This window comes from Eretmochelys imbricata, chromosome 7 (genome assembly GCF_965152235.1).
Source record: "Eretmochelys imbricata isolate rEreImb1 chromosome 7, rEreImb1.hap1, whole genome shotgun sequence".
Lineage (NCBI taxonomy): Eukaryota > Metazoa > Chordata > Testudines > Cheloniidae > Eretmochelys > Eretmochelys imbricata.
In genome coordinates, this window is record NC_135578.1 from 27,467,701 (window position 1) to 27,483,449 (window position 15,749).

The 15,749-nt window shown below is 37.4% G+C and overlaps 1 protein-coding gene across 1 annotated transcript in view; it reads right to left on the reverse strand.

Annotated features, from left to right (window-relative positions):
* The window catches only part of CACNA2D3 (calcium voltage-gated channel auxiliary subunit alpha2delta 3), a 722,234-nt gene that overhangs the window by 322,877 nt on the left and 383,608 nt on the right, over window positions 1-15,749 (reverse strand). The window contains exon 11 of the mRNA XM_077821951.1: window positions 12,783-12,896. Coding sequence (XP_077678077.1) covers window positions 12,783-12,896 — 114 coding nt within the window. The remainder of the gene's footprint in view (window positions 1-12,782; window positions 12,897-15,749) is intronic.

Sequence of the window (15,749 nt, forward strand, 5' to 3'; positions counted from 1 at the left end):
GCATTTATTACACATGAGGGACTATTTCGTTTTAAACGTGTTCCATACGGTCTCGCATCTGCCCCAAGTGCCTTTCAAAAAATGATCTCATTGATTCTGAAGAATCAACATGGAGTTCAGTACTATCTGGATGATATTATCGTGTTTGGAAATACTTCTGAGAAGCATGACAATAACCTGCAGTCTGTACTGAACTGCATCAGCACAGCAGGCCTCCAGCTCAATAGGTCCAAAGGCAAATTTAGACAAACTGAACTCTCCTTTCGGGGGCATACAATTTCACAGGTTGGACTAAAACCTGATCCAGATCATATTCTGGCAATTTCAAATGCTCCTCCTCCAACAGATTGGCAAACCTTACGTTCCTTCTTGGCTCTTACCTCCTGGTATGCAAAATTCATTCCCAATTATGGTTCTGTCATTGAACCGTTATGGGAATTATTACGGAGAAGTTCAACCTTAGTGTGGACAACGGATGCACAAGCTAGTTTCGAAACGGTGAAAGACCTTGATTGTACATAGTCCTGCATTGCCCACAATTGTAACTACTGGTGCTTCTGATTATGGACTTGGGGCTGTGCTCACACAACTGCATGAGGACAACATAGAGAGGACTGTTGCATTTGCTTCAAGGACACTAAGTAATGCTGAGAGAAAATATTCTACAGTCAAAAAAGAAGCACTTGCTTGTGTCTGGGCTACTGAAAAATGGAGAACTTACCTCTGGGGCTGCATGTTCAAGTTGTGCACAGACGACAGCCTTTTGACGATGCTGCTCACCACGAAAGGACGAGAAGAGCAGGATACCGTATTGCTCGATGGTCTGCAAGACTAATCTCTTTCAATTATGAACTGGAATATAAGCCTGAAAACCAAAATGTGGTCGCTGATTGCATTTCTCACCTGCCTTTGCCTTCACCAGATGGTCCACCGGAGGATGAGGATGCAGTGGTTGTGCTTATTACAAGCATTCTCACTGCAGTTATAAGAGAACAATTTCAAGCTGCTTGTTCAGCGTGTCCAATTCAACAAAATCTACGGGAATTTCTGACAAAGAGATTGCCCAGTCACCCTAAAAACCTTGACCCAGTTTTGCCGCCTTATTTTAGAGTTCAGGATGCACTTTCTTTGTTTGATGGCTGTGTGCTATAAGGTACACACTGGCTCCTCGTGCCAAAAGAATTACAGTCAAAACTCATATTCATCAAGTAATTGTCCAAACCAAACAATGACTACGGGATCTGTATTGGTGGCCAGGGATGGGCTCTCAAACTGAAGCACTCAAAAAATCCTGTGTCACTTGCCAAATGCATGATAAGACAGCAGTGACATGTACCCCTCCATTACAGCCTGTTCCTCTTCCTGAATCTGCATGGGAAAAAGTGGTGATTGACATTGTAGGACCCTTTGATACTGCTCCACCTGACTGCCGTTATGCCATCACTTTAATAGACTATTTCAGTAAATGGCCTGAGGTAGTGTTTAGATCACAAATCTCTTCTGTCACAGTAATTAAGTTCCTCTCTTCAGTTTTTAGCAGGGAAGGTAACCCCAAAGAACTGGTTTCAGATAATGGTAGTCAATTTACTTCCCTGGAGTTTGAAACTTTTCTAGCACAGAGGAACATTTAACACAGAAGGTCATCCCTATATTACCCTCAAGCCAATGGGAAAATCAAACGGTTTAACAGAAGTTTGAAAAAGAGTTTACAAACTGCTAAACTGGAAGGGCAATTGTGGATACCTTCACTACTGATTTCTTGCAAGCATACCAGGCTACATGACATGTCACAATGCAAAGATCACCTGCAGAGTTACTGCATGGGAAACAGATGAATACTAAATTGAACATTGCTGGATTGTTAAAGGCACGACCTGATGCCCCAAATTTGGATGATATGAGAAGAACAGTTGAACAGAACCAAGCAAAGTCTAAGGCTTTCACAGACAAGAGGTTGGGTGCTAAGGAACCAAAGTTTGAGTGTGGTTCCTTTGTTAGGATATGAAAACCTGGAATTTTATGCAAAGGGGACCATAAATTCACAGCTCCTCTTAAAATCATAGAGAAGAAGGGATCTTACACCTATCGACTTTCTGATGGGCAGGTATGGAATGCTTCTTATCTTGCACCTGCCTATGCACCAAGAGCAGATTATGCCAACACCCAGTCTGTATTGGATGACTTTACCGTAGTACCAACACAACAAGACATTGCACTGGAACCGGGGCTTGAGAGACGGCCTGTCAGACCCAGATGACCACTATGTTATGTAGTATCTACAGTGTTTTCAGTGAAATATTTCTGCCAACAGTATAGTGTCTTTGTCATAAATATAAAGGGAAGGGTAACCACCTTTCTGTATAAAGTGCTATAAAATCCCTCCTGGCCAGAGGCAACATCCTGTTACCTGTAAAGGGTTAAGAAGCTCAGCTAACCTGGCTGGCACCTGACCCAAAGGACCAATAAGGGAACAAGATACTTTCAAATCTTGGGGGGCGAAAGGCTTTTGTTTGTGCTCTTTGTTTACGTGTTTGTTCTCTCTTGGGACTGAGAGAGGCCAGACAGAAATCCATCTTCTCCAACACATCCTAATCCAAGTCTCCAATATTGCAACCAGTATAGGTAAGCCAGGCAAGGCGGATTAGTTTATCTTTTGTTTTATGTGAATTTTCCCTGTGTTAAGAGGGAGGTTTATTCCTGTTTTCTGTAACTTTAAGGTTTTGCCCAGAGGGGGATCCTCTTTGTTTTGAATCTGAATACCCTGTAAAGTATTTTCCATCCTGATGTTACAGAGGTAATCCTTTTACCTTTTCTTTAATTAAAATTCTTCTTTTAAGAACCTGATTGATATTTCATTGTTCTTAAGATCCAAGGTAAAGAGGTTTCCACTTTGAAAATAAAGTACTGTTGAAGCTTGTTAGTACCTTGCCTGATTGATACAACACAGCCCCGCTATACTCACCTTCTTCCAGCCTTGTCCAAGCCTTGCACCCAGCTCTGCCCCTGCCTTCTCTGACTGCAGATACCCCGATTCTGACTCTCAGCTCTGATTACAGGCTCTGACTTCAGTTCTGACCCTTGAGCTCTGACTTCAGTTCTGACCCTTTGCTCCGACTCCTGGCTCGGACTTAGATTTGACCATTGGTCTCTGATTCCTGCTCCAACTGCTAGGCCTGATTGTCCACAGCCCAGTGCTGGGTACTATACAATAAATGGAGCCATTTTTATTAGCAAATTTATCCTGATTTTCTTCATATGTGTTTGTTATTTATAAGTAGTGCCAAATAGTTCGGACAAATACATTTCAAACCACAAGTCTGTTTGCTTTGACTGTTCACTAATTATTAGCCAAGTTGAATTGGTCCCCTAAGAAACATAATATTGTTTCTGCTCCTTGATTGGTTGATAAACATTTAAACAGGATAAAGGCACGTTGGGTCGAAATTTTAATTGGTATAAATGATTATTCACACTAAAATTTGTGAAGCATTCAGGAAGCATCAGCCAATACATGATTGCGGCCAAATGCATAATTCTTTCCATGAGGGAAAGTAGTCCTTCCTGTGCCAATCCATTTACATCATAAAAGGATGAGATTTGATTACCCTTATTTTAACAAAATCCCCCCTTTTTTTCTCTCTTTCTCTCTCTCTCTCTTTTTTTTTTTTTTGCTTTTAACTGATAAGAGGAGTTATTTGTAGCAAATTAAGATCAGGGTCTCCTAATAGAAATCTCTAGCATCTAGGAATTCTGAATTAGGGAACACAGCTGTGAATGGCTGACTTTCAGACACCTCTGTGTTATTTCTAATTGAAACAAAAAACTGTCTATTGAGACTACTGCCTACCCTGCTGCCCAGTACTGTCTCACCGCTTCCTTGTACTCCACTGTCTTTCTCCATCTACTGTCTTATACTTAGTCCCTGCCCCAAAGAGCTTACAATCTGTCTTTTTGTTCTGTGTCTGTTCAGGACCTAGTTCAGGGCGGTCCTGGTCTGTGACAAAAGCTTCTAGCTGCTATGGCAATAAAAATAATATTGGGGAAAGTAGCCACCTTCCACTTCTTTTTACTAGGTAGGGGACAAATAGGGTGAAAGCTTTCACCCATATAAACGTACTTCTTGAATGTGGCTTTTAAGCAATATTGCAAAACTTGTAAGGGGTGATGGAAAGAAACCCCAGAATCAAGGACTCTAACAGTTCTATGATCAGTAACTTTCCTTTATCCCAGAATCACAAAGAGCTTTTGTTTGGCACACAATCTTTTATCCCACCGCAGAGGGGCCTCCAAAGACAGATAATCAACCTAAGTTATGTTGTAGCTTACAAAGACCTACAATATGTATGGCGTCTTTCCTTTTGTTCTTGAGATAACTAACAATAAAATACACAGTGCGCACAATAGTAATAACAATTGCCTTTGAAGTACTTCAGCATTTTTAGAAAAAGAAAATCAATTTAATAACACCCAGACAATAGTGTAGTCAGGACATTCGATTTGCTGTACTAATGTTCCATGTTTGCAACATCAGCATGTTCCTAAATTAAGGAGACGTGGTTAAAATTCTAGAAAATGTTTCATATCCCCGTAGATGACAGAGCTGAAGAAATAGATAAATTGTCATCACTGTTATGCCACGATGCAGCTCTCCATTTCCCCTTGGCCTGTTGTCAGAGTGCCCACTTTATTTCACTTTTGTCCTTAAGGATGTTTACAGATAAAACAAATGAAAATATGTTTAATAGTTTCGTTTACCCTTGTGAAAAGGAGGGTTAGTGAAGAGCATGCTCATCCATTATTTATGAAAGAGCCCCAAAGGTATTCTATGGGGCTAAAAGTTTAAAAGTACAAGTTTAAGTTTAAAGTTTAAAAGATATTCATCTCATGCACAGCATTTAACATGCAGTAGCTTTTTGGTCAGCTGTATTGCTTACTGCATTGGTTTTTTAGTAAAACAAAACATAGCATTATTAAAAGCAGATATTATTATATTTATTCATTTGATAGAGCTAACGTTTTAAACTGTTTAATTTAAAGCCAGAAGCTGGGACTGGAGGACAGGGGATGGATCACTTGATAACTGCCATGTTCTGTTCATTCTCTCTGAAGCATCTGGCACCAGCCACTGTCAGCAGACAGGATACTGGGCTAAATGAACCATTGGTCTGACCCAGTATGGCCATTCTTATGCTCTTATGTTAAAGGAAAAAGCTTTATTTATAGCACTGACAAATCATTTTATTTAACAAAGCATAACGCCTCATATCAGTAACTGCACTATAACTATTGATCCCATAACATATACTTTTAAGTGCCACATAATTAAGGAGTAATTATCTGGTTACTTTTGTCTGCTAATGTGGGGTATTATCGTGAAAGCTAAAACCCAGAAAGTTTCAGGTAATTAATCTTTGAGTTGCTTGTTAATTTTAAGTACTGCATGAATATCTACAGAGCTGTAGAAATGTTGCTTGCCACATGAAGCTGCTGCAAAAGTTGGTACATAAATGCTTGTAGTTTCAAAGTAAAAACTAAGTGATAATTAGTTTGATTTGTTTTTTCAACAATTCTGTCCAGACAATACTTCAGGCAGTAATTGCTGATAAGGATTTCAGCATCATGGACAGTCCTTTGGAACTAGGAGTAAAGATTCCATTACAGTATTTCCTGACTTTTGTATTACTTAAGTGGTTGCTAACACAGACAAAGCCTGTCTTCTAAAGCCAGAGTTGCAATGGTTCACAAGGAAGGAAAGAGCATAGAGAAAATATTTCCCCTCCAAAAAAACCCAGCAAAGCAGGATTTCCACAGAACACTCAAGAACAATAGGAGCAAGATAGACAGCCAATGTGCCAACCCAGGTACTACATCTCCAACAGATAGCAGTCTACAAAACAACAGGAGTGCCTAGGCCACAAGCTATCTACCACAAATGCTACTCTTAGACACAAGTGTAGGCCAGCAGAAGATCAAAGAACTGCTCCCACGCTTCTTTCGAACAGCAAACATGCTCCAGAGTATTTCCATCTTTCTCTCCTTTCACCCTCCTCAAACCTGATAGGAAGAATCCTAACCTGTCCAGCAGGATTCCTGTAGGAGAGGACACTCTAGGCAGAGTTTTGGTTCCCCGAACTGCACCAGCCAGGGTGGGCTATGGTCCTTGAACTTTACTGGGTAAGTTTTAAGAAACTGAGAACACATATACAAAAATAAAGAAACAATGGGATTAACACATCTACCATAGTGTGCAATGCTTTAAAACTGTACCTTCAATTATAAACATGAAGCCTTCCCTGGGTTAGAGATTAGATTACAGGCCTATGGGGAGTGCTGCAGTTCAGTGAATTTAATGCTTCCCTTTCCCTTTCCAGAGACTGAATGTGCCAAAACATCACCAAATGAAGGCTTTGAAACAGAGATGGTCCAGAAAATAAAAATTATTTGATCCTTCTGGCTTCTTGAGAGTGCTGCCCCAATACATGTGGAAAATAAGTAACCTGGCAAACACTGAGCCAAAAAGATGATATCCAAACCTAACACAGGCTCTGATTCAGGAAAGCATTTAAGCATACCATTGATTTCAGTGGGACTTTAAGTATGTGTTTAAATGCTTTCTTGGAGAGGGTGCCAGAGAACACAAACTGAAATGCATACCGGTAAAAAAAAGCAAAAAAACCCAACACCACCTTTTTTGAGATGCTCAGATACAATGATGAGGAAGGCTATCTAAGTCCCTAGATAGAGATAGATACATGGACAGACAGGAGGGGGGATGTGTGGAGAAGTGAGATTAAACATTTAGATAACTTGGCCTTCTACAAAGTTTTCCACTCCTATGTAGGAACTCACTTGTTACCCTCTTGTTAACTTTTATCATTTCAAAATCTCTTAAGTATAATATTCATTAAGCTGGTAGTCCTCTTTGCTCTGAGTTATGAGTATACAATCAATACCCAGCATGACAGTGGAGAGCATGATGCTGCAAGAAGTTCTGACTTTCAGAGGAGGGATGAAGTGACCGTACATGGTCATTGGAAATGCTGTGGCACTTTAACAAGATTAACTAGGTGCTATGTTTCATCTCAGGGAAAGCTGCTTTGAATTCTTGCCAAAAGAAAGGCACTGGGATCATATTACTTATGGACAGAGAACTATTGTCATCAGTGGCTTACTGAGACAAACTTGAAGAATTTTGTTTTTGTTTTCTTGAAAAACAGTTTTCCATACAATGATTTTCTTTTTATACATTTTAAGTTGTCCTAATGTACACAGTTGATCAATAATTGACAAATTTTCCTACCGTACATTTTAATATAGTAGTGGGAGCAACTACAGATAACAAAAGCATGTGTCTAATTCACTTACTGCTTCAGCTGATATACAAAAGTTATCCTTGGGAATCAAACAGGATGTGTTTTGGAACAGGACCATTCAGCAAGAAAGCATAACAAACACTATCCTTGTTAAGAATAATTTTGGTTGCATGTTGGAAAGCTGTACTTTTGTATGAATATATTAAATACTCAGTACAGCTGGATACACTTGGGTTTTTTTTGTTTTTTTGGCCAGTGTGATGTTAAGATCTGTTGTAATTAAGTGGTTGAACCTGAGAACAGTGGAGGTAGTTTGTATGAATATGAGAAAGTACGAAACAATGTAAAACTCGTTTATAGTGTGAAGGTCCAGGTTTTTAAAGTGTTAAGATTCTATTTAGAACTATTAAAAAGGAAAATAAAGAAAGACATTAACAACTCCAGTACCAGAGTCATTCAAACAAAACATGTTGTGTTATTTAAATAACTCTACCAGATATACATCTCAAGGATGAGAATGTATCTAAAGATATTTGGGTGGGTTGGGTGGTTTCTTTTTGGGGGGCATTGTAGATTTTGCATAAAACAAAAAAGGAAAAAAATATTCTCACAAGTAGGAGCAGTCCAAAAGCTCATTTAGAATAGCCTTTCCAAGGTAATAATTCTTCAGATAATGCACAAAACTAGTCTGGCCTCCCAAAATGAACAATATTGCTTTCAGGCCAGCTGCTCTCATGGATTAGTTGAAAACAGAGCATTCAACCATTCTGAATATTATCCAATAGAATTTCTTTACTTTTACTTAAAAGTATTATCAGTAAGAAGCAGATTTTCAACCAATTACCGAATGGAATATTTCTGTGATGATTATTAATACAGTGCTCTTATCAATGATTATACAGATCTAAGAAAAATTACCATTTGCCTAAGGCAAGAAGATGTATAGTTTGAAAATAAAGGAGTAAAAATGAAAATGTATATGACAAAAATGGGTTTTCATTCTCATCATTTTTAAAAAAAAAAGATTTTTATTGACACAAGAAAAAATTGGCAAAGGATCCTACGAATAAGTTTATCAGTTATTTTTATTGAATCTGTCCCTCTCTGTGTGTGACAAGATGTAGCAGCTGCCACTAGATATGGCATATTATCATCATTTAACATTATTAGTGTATGGGGAAAAAAATCCTTATTCAACAAGGTAATTAAGGTAGACACATGCTTAAGTCCCATTCTGAATTCGAGCCATAAACATTTTCTTTGGGCCCATCCCTGTCTACCACAGTATCTAAGTGACAAATAAGACATAAGTGCTAGGAAAGATGAGAAGATGGGGTAGAAAGTAAACAAAAAGAAAGAGGTAGAAAAATTACAGCTCATTTTAAACATACACCTTACAAATATCAGGATTGTTTTAGCGATCTTGTAAAGCAGCACAGACAAGGTTTTCATATCAATGACTGAACATGCTGGGGCACAATTTTCAAGCAACATGTACTAAGCTCCATACATGAAAAACCTAAGCAAACACTGCAAACTGGATTTTTTAGTTTGGAGGGAATTTGACAATTTCAAAATTTCTTCCATGCAGGAACACAGAAAATCAAAACATTTTTAAAATTTCCCAAAAAAACAAATTTTACAAAATTGCAGTTTTGGTCAATCAAAATGTTTTGCTTTGATAAACTGAAATGTTCAGAGCTGATCTCAACTTTTTTATTTTATATTATATTTTATAATAAAAAGTCTGAAAAATTGAAATGAAAAGTTGTACTGAAATGGAAAATCAGAATGCTCGGTTTCAAAATGGTTGAAATGGAATGCTTTGACATTGCTTTTTTTCAATTTTCCCTTTGAAATGAATTTTTGTCAAAGGAGACATTTTTAAATGTTTCACTTTCAACAAACTGGAATATTTTTCCTTCAGAAATTTCGTCGGAAGATTTCCACCCCACTCTAATTAACATACAACGCTTTTGAAAATGTACCTCATTTAATATTAAGGAAAAAATACTGCCCTGGAGCAGTGTGTTCTCTGCTATAGGACTCCTACCCACACTGGGCCTCATGGCGGATTAGGGAGAAGAAAGTTCCCTAAAGCACATTTGTAAAGTGCATCCTGACGTGCAGCATCTGTGCTAGTTATCAGTGGCCCAGATATAATCCTTCTTCTGCACACAATGGCTGTTTGGGAACTTAGCACAAGGGATTGCAAGGTTAACCAGATTTCTTGACTGTTATGGAGAGATCCTCCCATATTGCTCATACAGGCGGGAAAGAGGCTCCTGATGCCCTCTCCCATTTAACAAGAAAAAGTTCAACGGAGAGCAAGATTTAGCCCTACCCTATGATTTAAGAAAACATAAGGCCTCAGCGGACGGAGAACACATGCTTCTAACAGAGCCCTGAGATCTTCTATATAGACTAGCATTTGTTAATGTATCTAAAAGCTATCAGAAAACACAAGAAGAAAGTCGAGATGCACTGAAGTTCATAGTTCTGGGAGGAAAAGCTTTTCATCACAAGATACACTTGGTAAAATGGCACTATTATATTTCCTCATTATTTCTAAGCATCTGACATGGCTTTTTTAAAAACTTAGAGCTATTTTCAGTTTGTATCGTCAATCTATTATATCCAAACTGGAGATGAGAAGATTGGGGAAAAAATACAACAAATGCTAATTCAGATTCAAAAGATAACTTAGCGCCAACCATATGCCTCATCTTCTGTATTTGCTCAAGCAGCTAAGTTTTATTAGGGTTGTTACTCGCAAAAAGGCAAATTTAATTTTAAATGTGCAACTATTCACTGCAAGCAAATTTTAAACTATATATATAATTGTAATATTTGCAAGTAGGGCTGTGTTGATTAGTCTCATAAATCATCGAATCAGGGAAGAGAAACACCACTACATGATTTAATTAACTAAACAATACAGCACGAATGTTGAAATTCATAGATCAAGTATTCACAACTAACTCTTCACAGGCTATTAATACAGGTTGAAAACTGTACACTGACAGCTTTGAATAATTCTGAATAAGAATAAAACGGAGGATTTTGTTTTCCCCATACATATACTTTGTAATTTGAAAAGATGACAACTGAAAAATAAATCATTTGTTTAAAATGATTAACTCACCATAATCACATCCAAGTTATAGTCTGTTACTTTATCTCAAAACACTACTACAGCTGGGTGAATATTGGGGAAGCCACAAATATTTGTTTACATATTTTAAACACAAGCATTTCGGTACACATTTAAATACAGACATTTGTACAAGTTTGCTGGCTGGAATGTTTATGGAAACAGAGATTTTTAAGCAAATGTTAGAGAGAATACATGGAAAGTGAATTTAGAATTCATAAGCAAGATTATTTGCCACAGAAGCCCAATTCTAAGAGTAACACTGAGCCAGTTAGGGAAAAAACATATCCTACGATAAATCTAATAAAAAACAGCTAAAATTTTTAATATTCAAACTTCTGGCAAACAAGTTACTATATAAATATTGTATTATTCCCATAATTATTTGTGAATCATTTCAATTGACAGATACATTCAAGAAAAATCACAATTTGCTTGTAGTTAATTTGTGAACAGAAACTTAGTTGAAAATCTTGCCATTGAATAAGTTATTCATTATTAATTCTTTTCCATGCTTTAACAATAAAAACAGAGGTCAAATGGGGGAAAAAAACCTTATTCTTATATAACTAGACATAATACATTAAAAAATTCGCTTGATCAACATGCACCTCAAGAAAATTAGGGAAACAAAATCAAAGGTCAAGTATGTCTATGTCTGAAGTGCAAATAATTTCTCCTGGATGAAGCATGAAGGTGTTTCTTGAAGCATGCTATTAGATATATAAAACATTTCTGTTACATTTCAACTTAGTTGGCAATTGAGATGCGACCCATCCAATTATGAGAAGTACACATGCAAATGTTGACATCCAAAGAGATTTCTTTAACACAGTACATTCCTTTAGTCTAGACTAATCACAGGTAAGGACACTGCCATATGAAGCAACAAGGTGACTAGGGCAAAAAATTAGTCCGAAGCAAACAACAAATATTGTCTTTTTTATTATTTCCACTGAGCAAGGACTAACTCCTCTTCTCAAGAAGAATATTATTGCTCTCCCTACAATATGCAAATAAAATCTCATGTCTGCATTCTTGAACAGATGTCATGCCTCTCAATGGATACTTGCAAAGGCACAAAAGTGATTAACTTTTTTCTCTAGGGAAGGGGAGTTACAAAAGGAGTTAGCAAGGTTTCTGAAGAGGGGAATAGGACTTCAGATGCTTTTAGTCACTAATGGATATTCTCTGAATCAAAAGCTCTTAACCAGTGGGAAATGGCAAAAATGTGTGTCATTTTTCCCTACATGAAATGACAGTAATCAGCATAACATTTCTATGACTATGCATAGAACAGAAAGAGTAAGACAGTCTCATAATCTTCCATTTTCTCTCACTCCCCAATTGTTAATAAATGAGGTTTAGTTCAGGTAAAAAGGAAAATTAGTATAGAAAATAAATGAAATTTAATAAGCGAAAGAAACTTTACTAAAAATCACATGTCAAAACATATTCAGATATGTTAGGTATTATTCCATGCATTGTTGAAACCCCAGGTTTCATTTTCATATTAATCAACAGTATTCAGAGCTAATATGTGACTGTGTGCATATATGTGGTATATACCACAACAGCGAATTTGACATACAAAATCCTCCTTAAAACATGGTTGTTCTATAGAAAAGCAAGGCTCAAAAACAAACTACAAGAGAAAAGAAAACTACTTAACATTGGAATACAATGTATATAAGAGTCTTTTTCAGCTCGGAACTGCAAGAGGGCCCAGTACCAAAAGCATATTAATTGACAGGCTAGTTATGTTTGTTTGGGCAAATTTCCTCATCAAGGTATATAGAGCAAAATAGATATTTTAACTAGATCTACTGTCAATTGCTAACTCTGTCCCCGACTCTGCCATACACAAAAATACAAGAAAATGCCATATTGTCTCCTGTTCTACCCATATAGTATGTCACTTGCCCAACGTGAGCCACAACACACAACACAATCTTCTCTGGCTCCTAAAAGCAGCATGCCATCACTGCATTCTTTATAAACGTTTCAGGAGAAAATGAAGGTAACATTTCCATTTTTAATGATTTCTCTTTGAGGAAACATCATATAATCCTAAAAACAGACCCCAGAGGTAATGATTTCCTTAGCACGTTGTTATCCTGAGAAGGTTATACATTGAAAGGCCACCTCCATCCCTAGACAAGATCATATAAGTATTGTTTTTGTCATTAGAGAAACATCCATCTATCTAAGTAAACTATTACAAAGACGTTTAAGAAACTTTTCATTAGACATACATTTATCATGGATAAAGAACATTCAGGTTTTCCATCAAACAGTGTCTGTACTGTACTTACCTTCCTGTCTGGCCAGTTGTACTTTGCAAATATCGTATCATACGTGTCCACAGCACCATCAGTGATCAGCATTATGGCTTGACTGCAAATACTCCCTTGTCCTGTGTGATTGAACTGTGAAAGGAAACAGTCATTTGAGTAACAGACTTAAGTGCAGGTTTCAGAGTAGCAGCCTTGTTAGTCTGTATTCGCAAAAAGAAAAGGAGTACTTGTGGCACCTTAGAGAAGTGCGTAGGTCCTATAGAGAAGCTCTACTGAGCCCAGTGTGTAGGTTAAAGAAACATTCACATAATTTTTGTAATCTTTTATTATATATGTATTCATCTATTACACTACACTTTGTATAATAAAAGAGGTACCATTTATTATTGTGTCTCCACAGAGTGGTATAAACAGTCTGATCAATTAGAAGATACACATTCATAAATACAGCATCCTTAGCATTTTCTCTATCCCCGCAAAAAACAACCCATTAAATGAAAAGCCCATATGGAACCAAATCCTCCAGTTGAGTACTGTGGAATATCAGAGGGGTGGGGTTTTTTTTGTTTGTTTTTGTTTGTTTGTTTTGTTTTTGTTATCACAGTAGACATAAGCTACTCAAGGGAAGATTGCATTCCTTAAGGAATCTTTCCCATAAAGTTTTTATTTGGGGGAAATTTTAGTATTTATATATGCATATCTTCAAATATACCAGGGTGTCATACAACTCCTAGTGGATACCTCATAACTGTTTCCTCTTCTATTACACAAATACCAAAGTACAAGACCATAGTATCTAAGTGACTTGCAAATATTATTCCATGTATCAATTGGGGTATATTAAGAAGCAATATCATGCCAATTTTACAGATGAGGAAATGTGGCACAAACTCAGATAAATTAAGTCATTTTTCCAAGGTCACACAGGAAGTCAGTTCCTGATCCAGGAATATATCTTGAGTCTGAATCCAAGAAAACGGGAGATCAGTGTTGACAAAAATGTGAAATGGACTTAGTGAAAATCAAGAAGTGATCTGATACTGAATTTTGCAAAACCAGAAGAGAGAGGCTGGAGGAAATGAGTGCTCCAACACTGGAAGGAGAGAAACAACAACAATATGGAGAAAGAAATTACCAAGCATGGACTTGCTGGACAACCAAAAGCTTTATTCCAAGGAAGAAATAGAATATTCCTTTCCTTTATTCCATTTATGCAAATGGAAACTGAAAGCTCAAAAAGGGAAATTAGTGGTGATGAACCACATGCAAAATGTATTGGTAAATGCAATGATACAGGTTAAAGATCAGCCACAAATGGAAGAAATATAGAGGATAATTATGAATGAAACAACACCTGAAGAAAGTACTGGAAATATTAAAGATTTGTTGATTGAACAAACAGAAGACATTAAGCACTGACCAATGCTACCAAGGATGAGGACCAGCCAAGACTGTAGGGTATAGTACAAGCACTGGATGAAGCTCTCAAGGAAGCTGTAAGACTAAAACATGTTAGTTAGTTGAACAATATAACTTATGCTACAGCAACAGTAGCAGCTCAACGGTTTCACATCAAGCCAGTTGAGGATTTGAACCACTGGAAAACTCCCTATATTGAAGAACTCCCATGAAAATAAAGGTTAAACCAAAAGATTAAGCTTTTACATCAGGATATCAGCCTACTGAATGAATTTTAAAATATCATTTGAAGAGAAAAGAAAAGCGAATGGCCCTGGAGATGAAATATGAGCTCAATGAAAGAGATTTGAGAGTTGTGAAGGAACAATGCAAATAGAAACTGATCACTGAGTCACAGGTGTGGAAGATATTCAGCACAAAGCTCTCAATATCAAGAGAACAGAATCTTCACAAGATAACCTAAGAGATTCTTTGATCAGATCAACATGGGGAAGAATATTAGTGCTAACGGAAGGAAATTTGGTCTGAGGACATACAATCTGCTGTCTCATTTGTTGTATTAAAAAAGTGAGAGAAAAATTTAAAAGCCACATAACAGAGGAATATACAGGAATGTCAAAGACAAAAATAGATGAGATACTAAGAATGAAAAATCAGAACGCCTCCAGACCAGATAGGATGCATGGAGTCTGCCTGAAATGCCTAACAACTCTCCATGATTGTTTACTTGAACAGCTTAATAAATGTTTCAGAATGGACGTCCAAGATGGTGACAGGGAGAATCATCCATATTAAAAAAAAAAAAAGAAAAAAAAAAGGAAGGAGGCCACCGTGATCCCAATCACAAGTTTAACAACTATGTGGAAAGTTCTTATGGCGGATAGTGTTAGCATGCAATGGATGCTGCTTACTGAACAAAAAGCTGAAGAGTACACACAAAAGGCACTAATACCACCTCAGGCTGAAAAGGACAAGACATGGAGAGGAGGTACATCCAACTACATGACAGAGGAAAAGGGTCTACTATTGGTGAATCAAGCAATTGACAATGAAGAACAATGTTGAAATCAATGAGTCAGAGTAACAGATCATCTGGCTGCAGTAACAAGCAATGGCCAAGTGTGCAGCCCAGCCCAGAAAGCATAGAAGAAAAGAGAAAGCAAATCACCAAAGAAAGCCTCGAAAGATTTATACAGAAATTAATGAAGGGATAGCGGTGGTGAAGGATCGTACCCCTTAGTTATAGAGGATAACAAACTCATGGCTTGTAGAAGGATACCTCTAAAGAGAATCAGAATGCCTCACTATGAGAGCACTAGAGCAGTCCTCAAGGCTTAGTTATGAATGAAACAAAATTGACCGCCAGAACTCCTCCCCAAACTGCAGAATGTGTTCCCAAAAGGAAGAGATGGTGGAGCATGTGCTGAACCCCTGCAGGAGTCTGGCTGGGAGAGAAAAAAAGGTTACTCACCTATTTTGTAACTGTTGTTCTTTGAGATGGGTTGCTCATATCTATTCCACTTAGGTGTGTGCGCGCACTGCGTGCACGGATGTCAGAAACTTTTC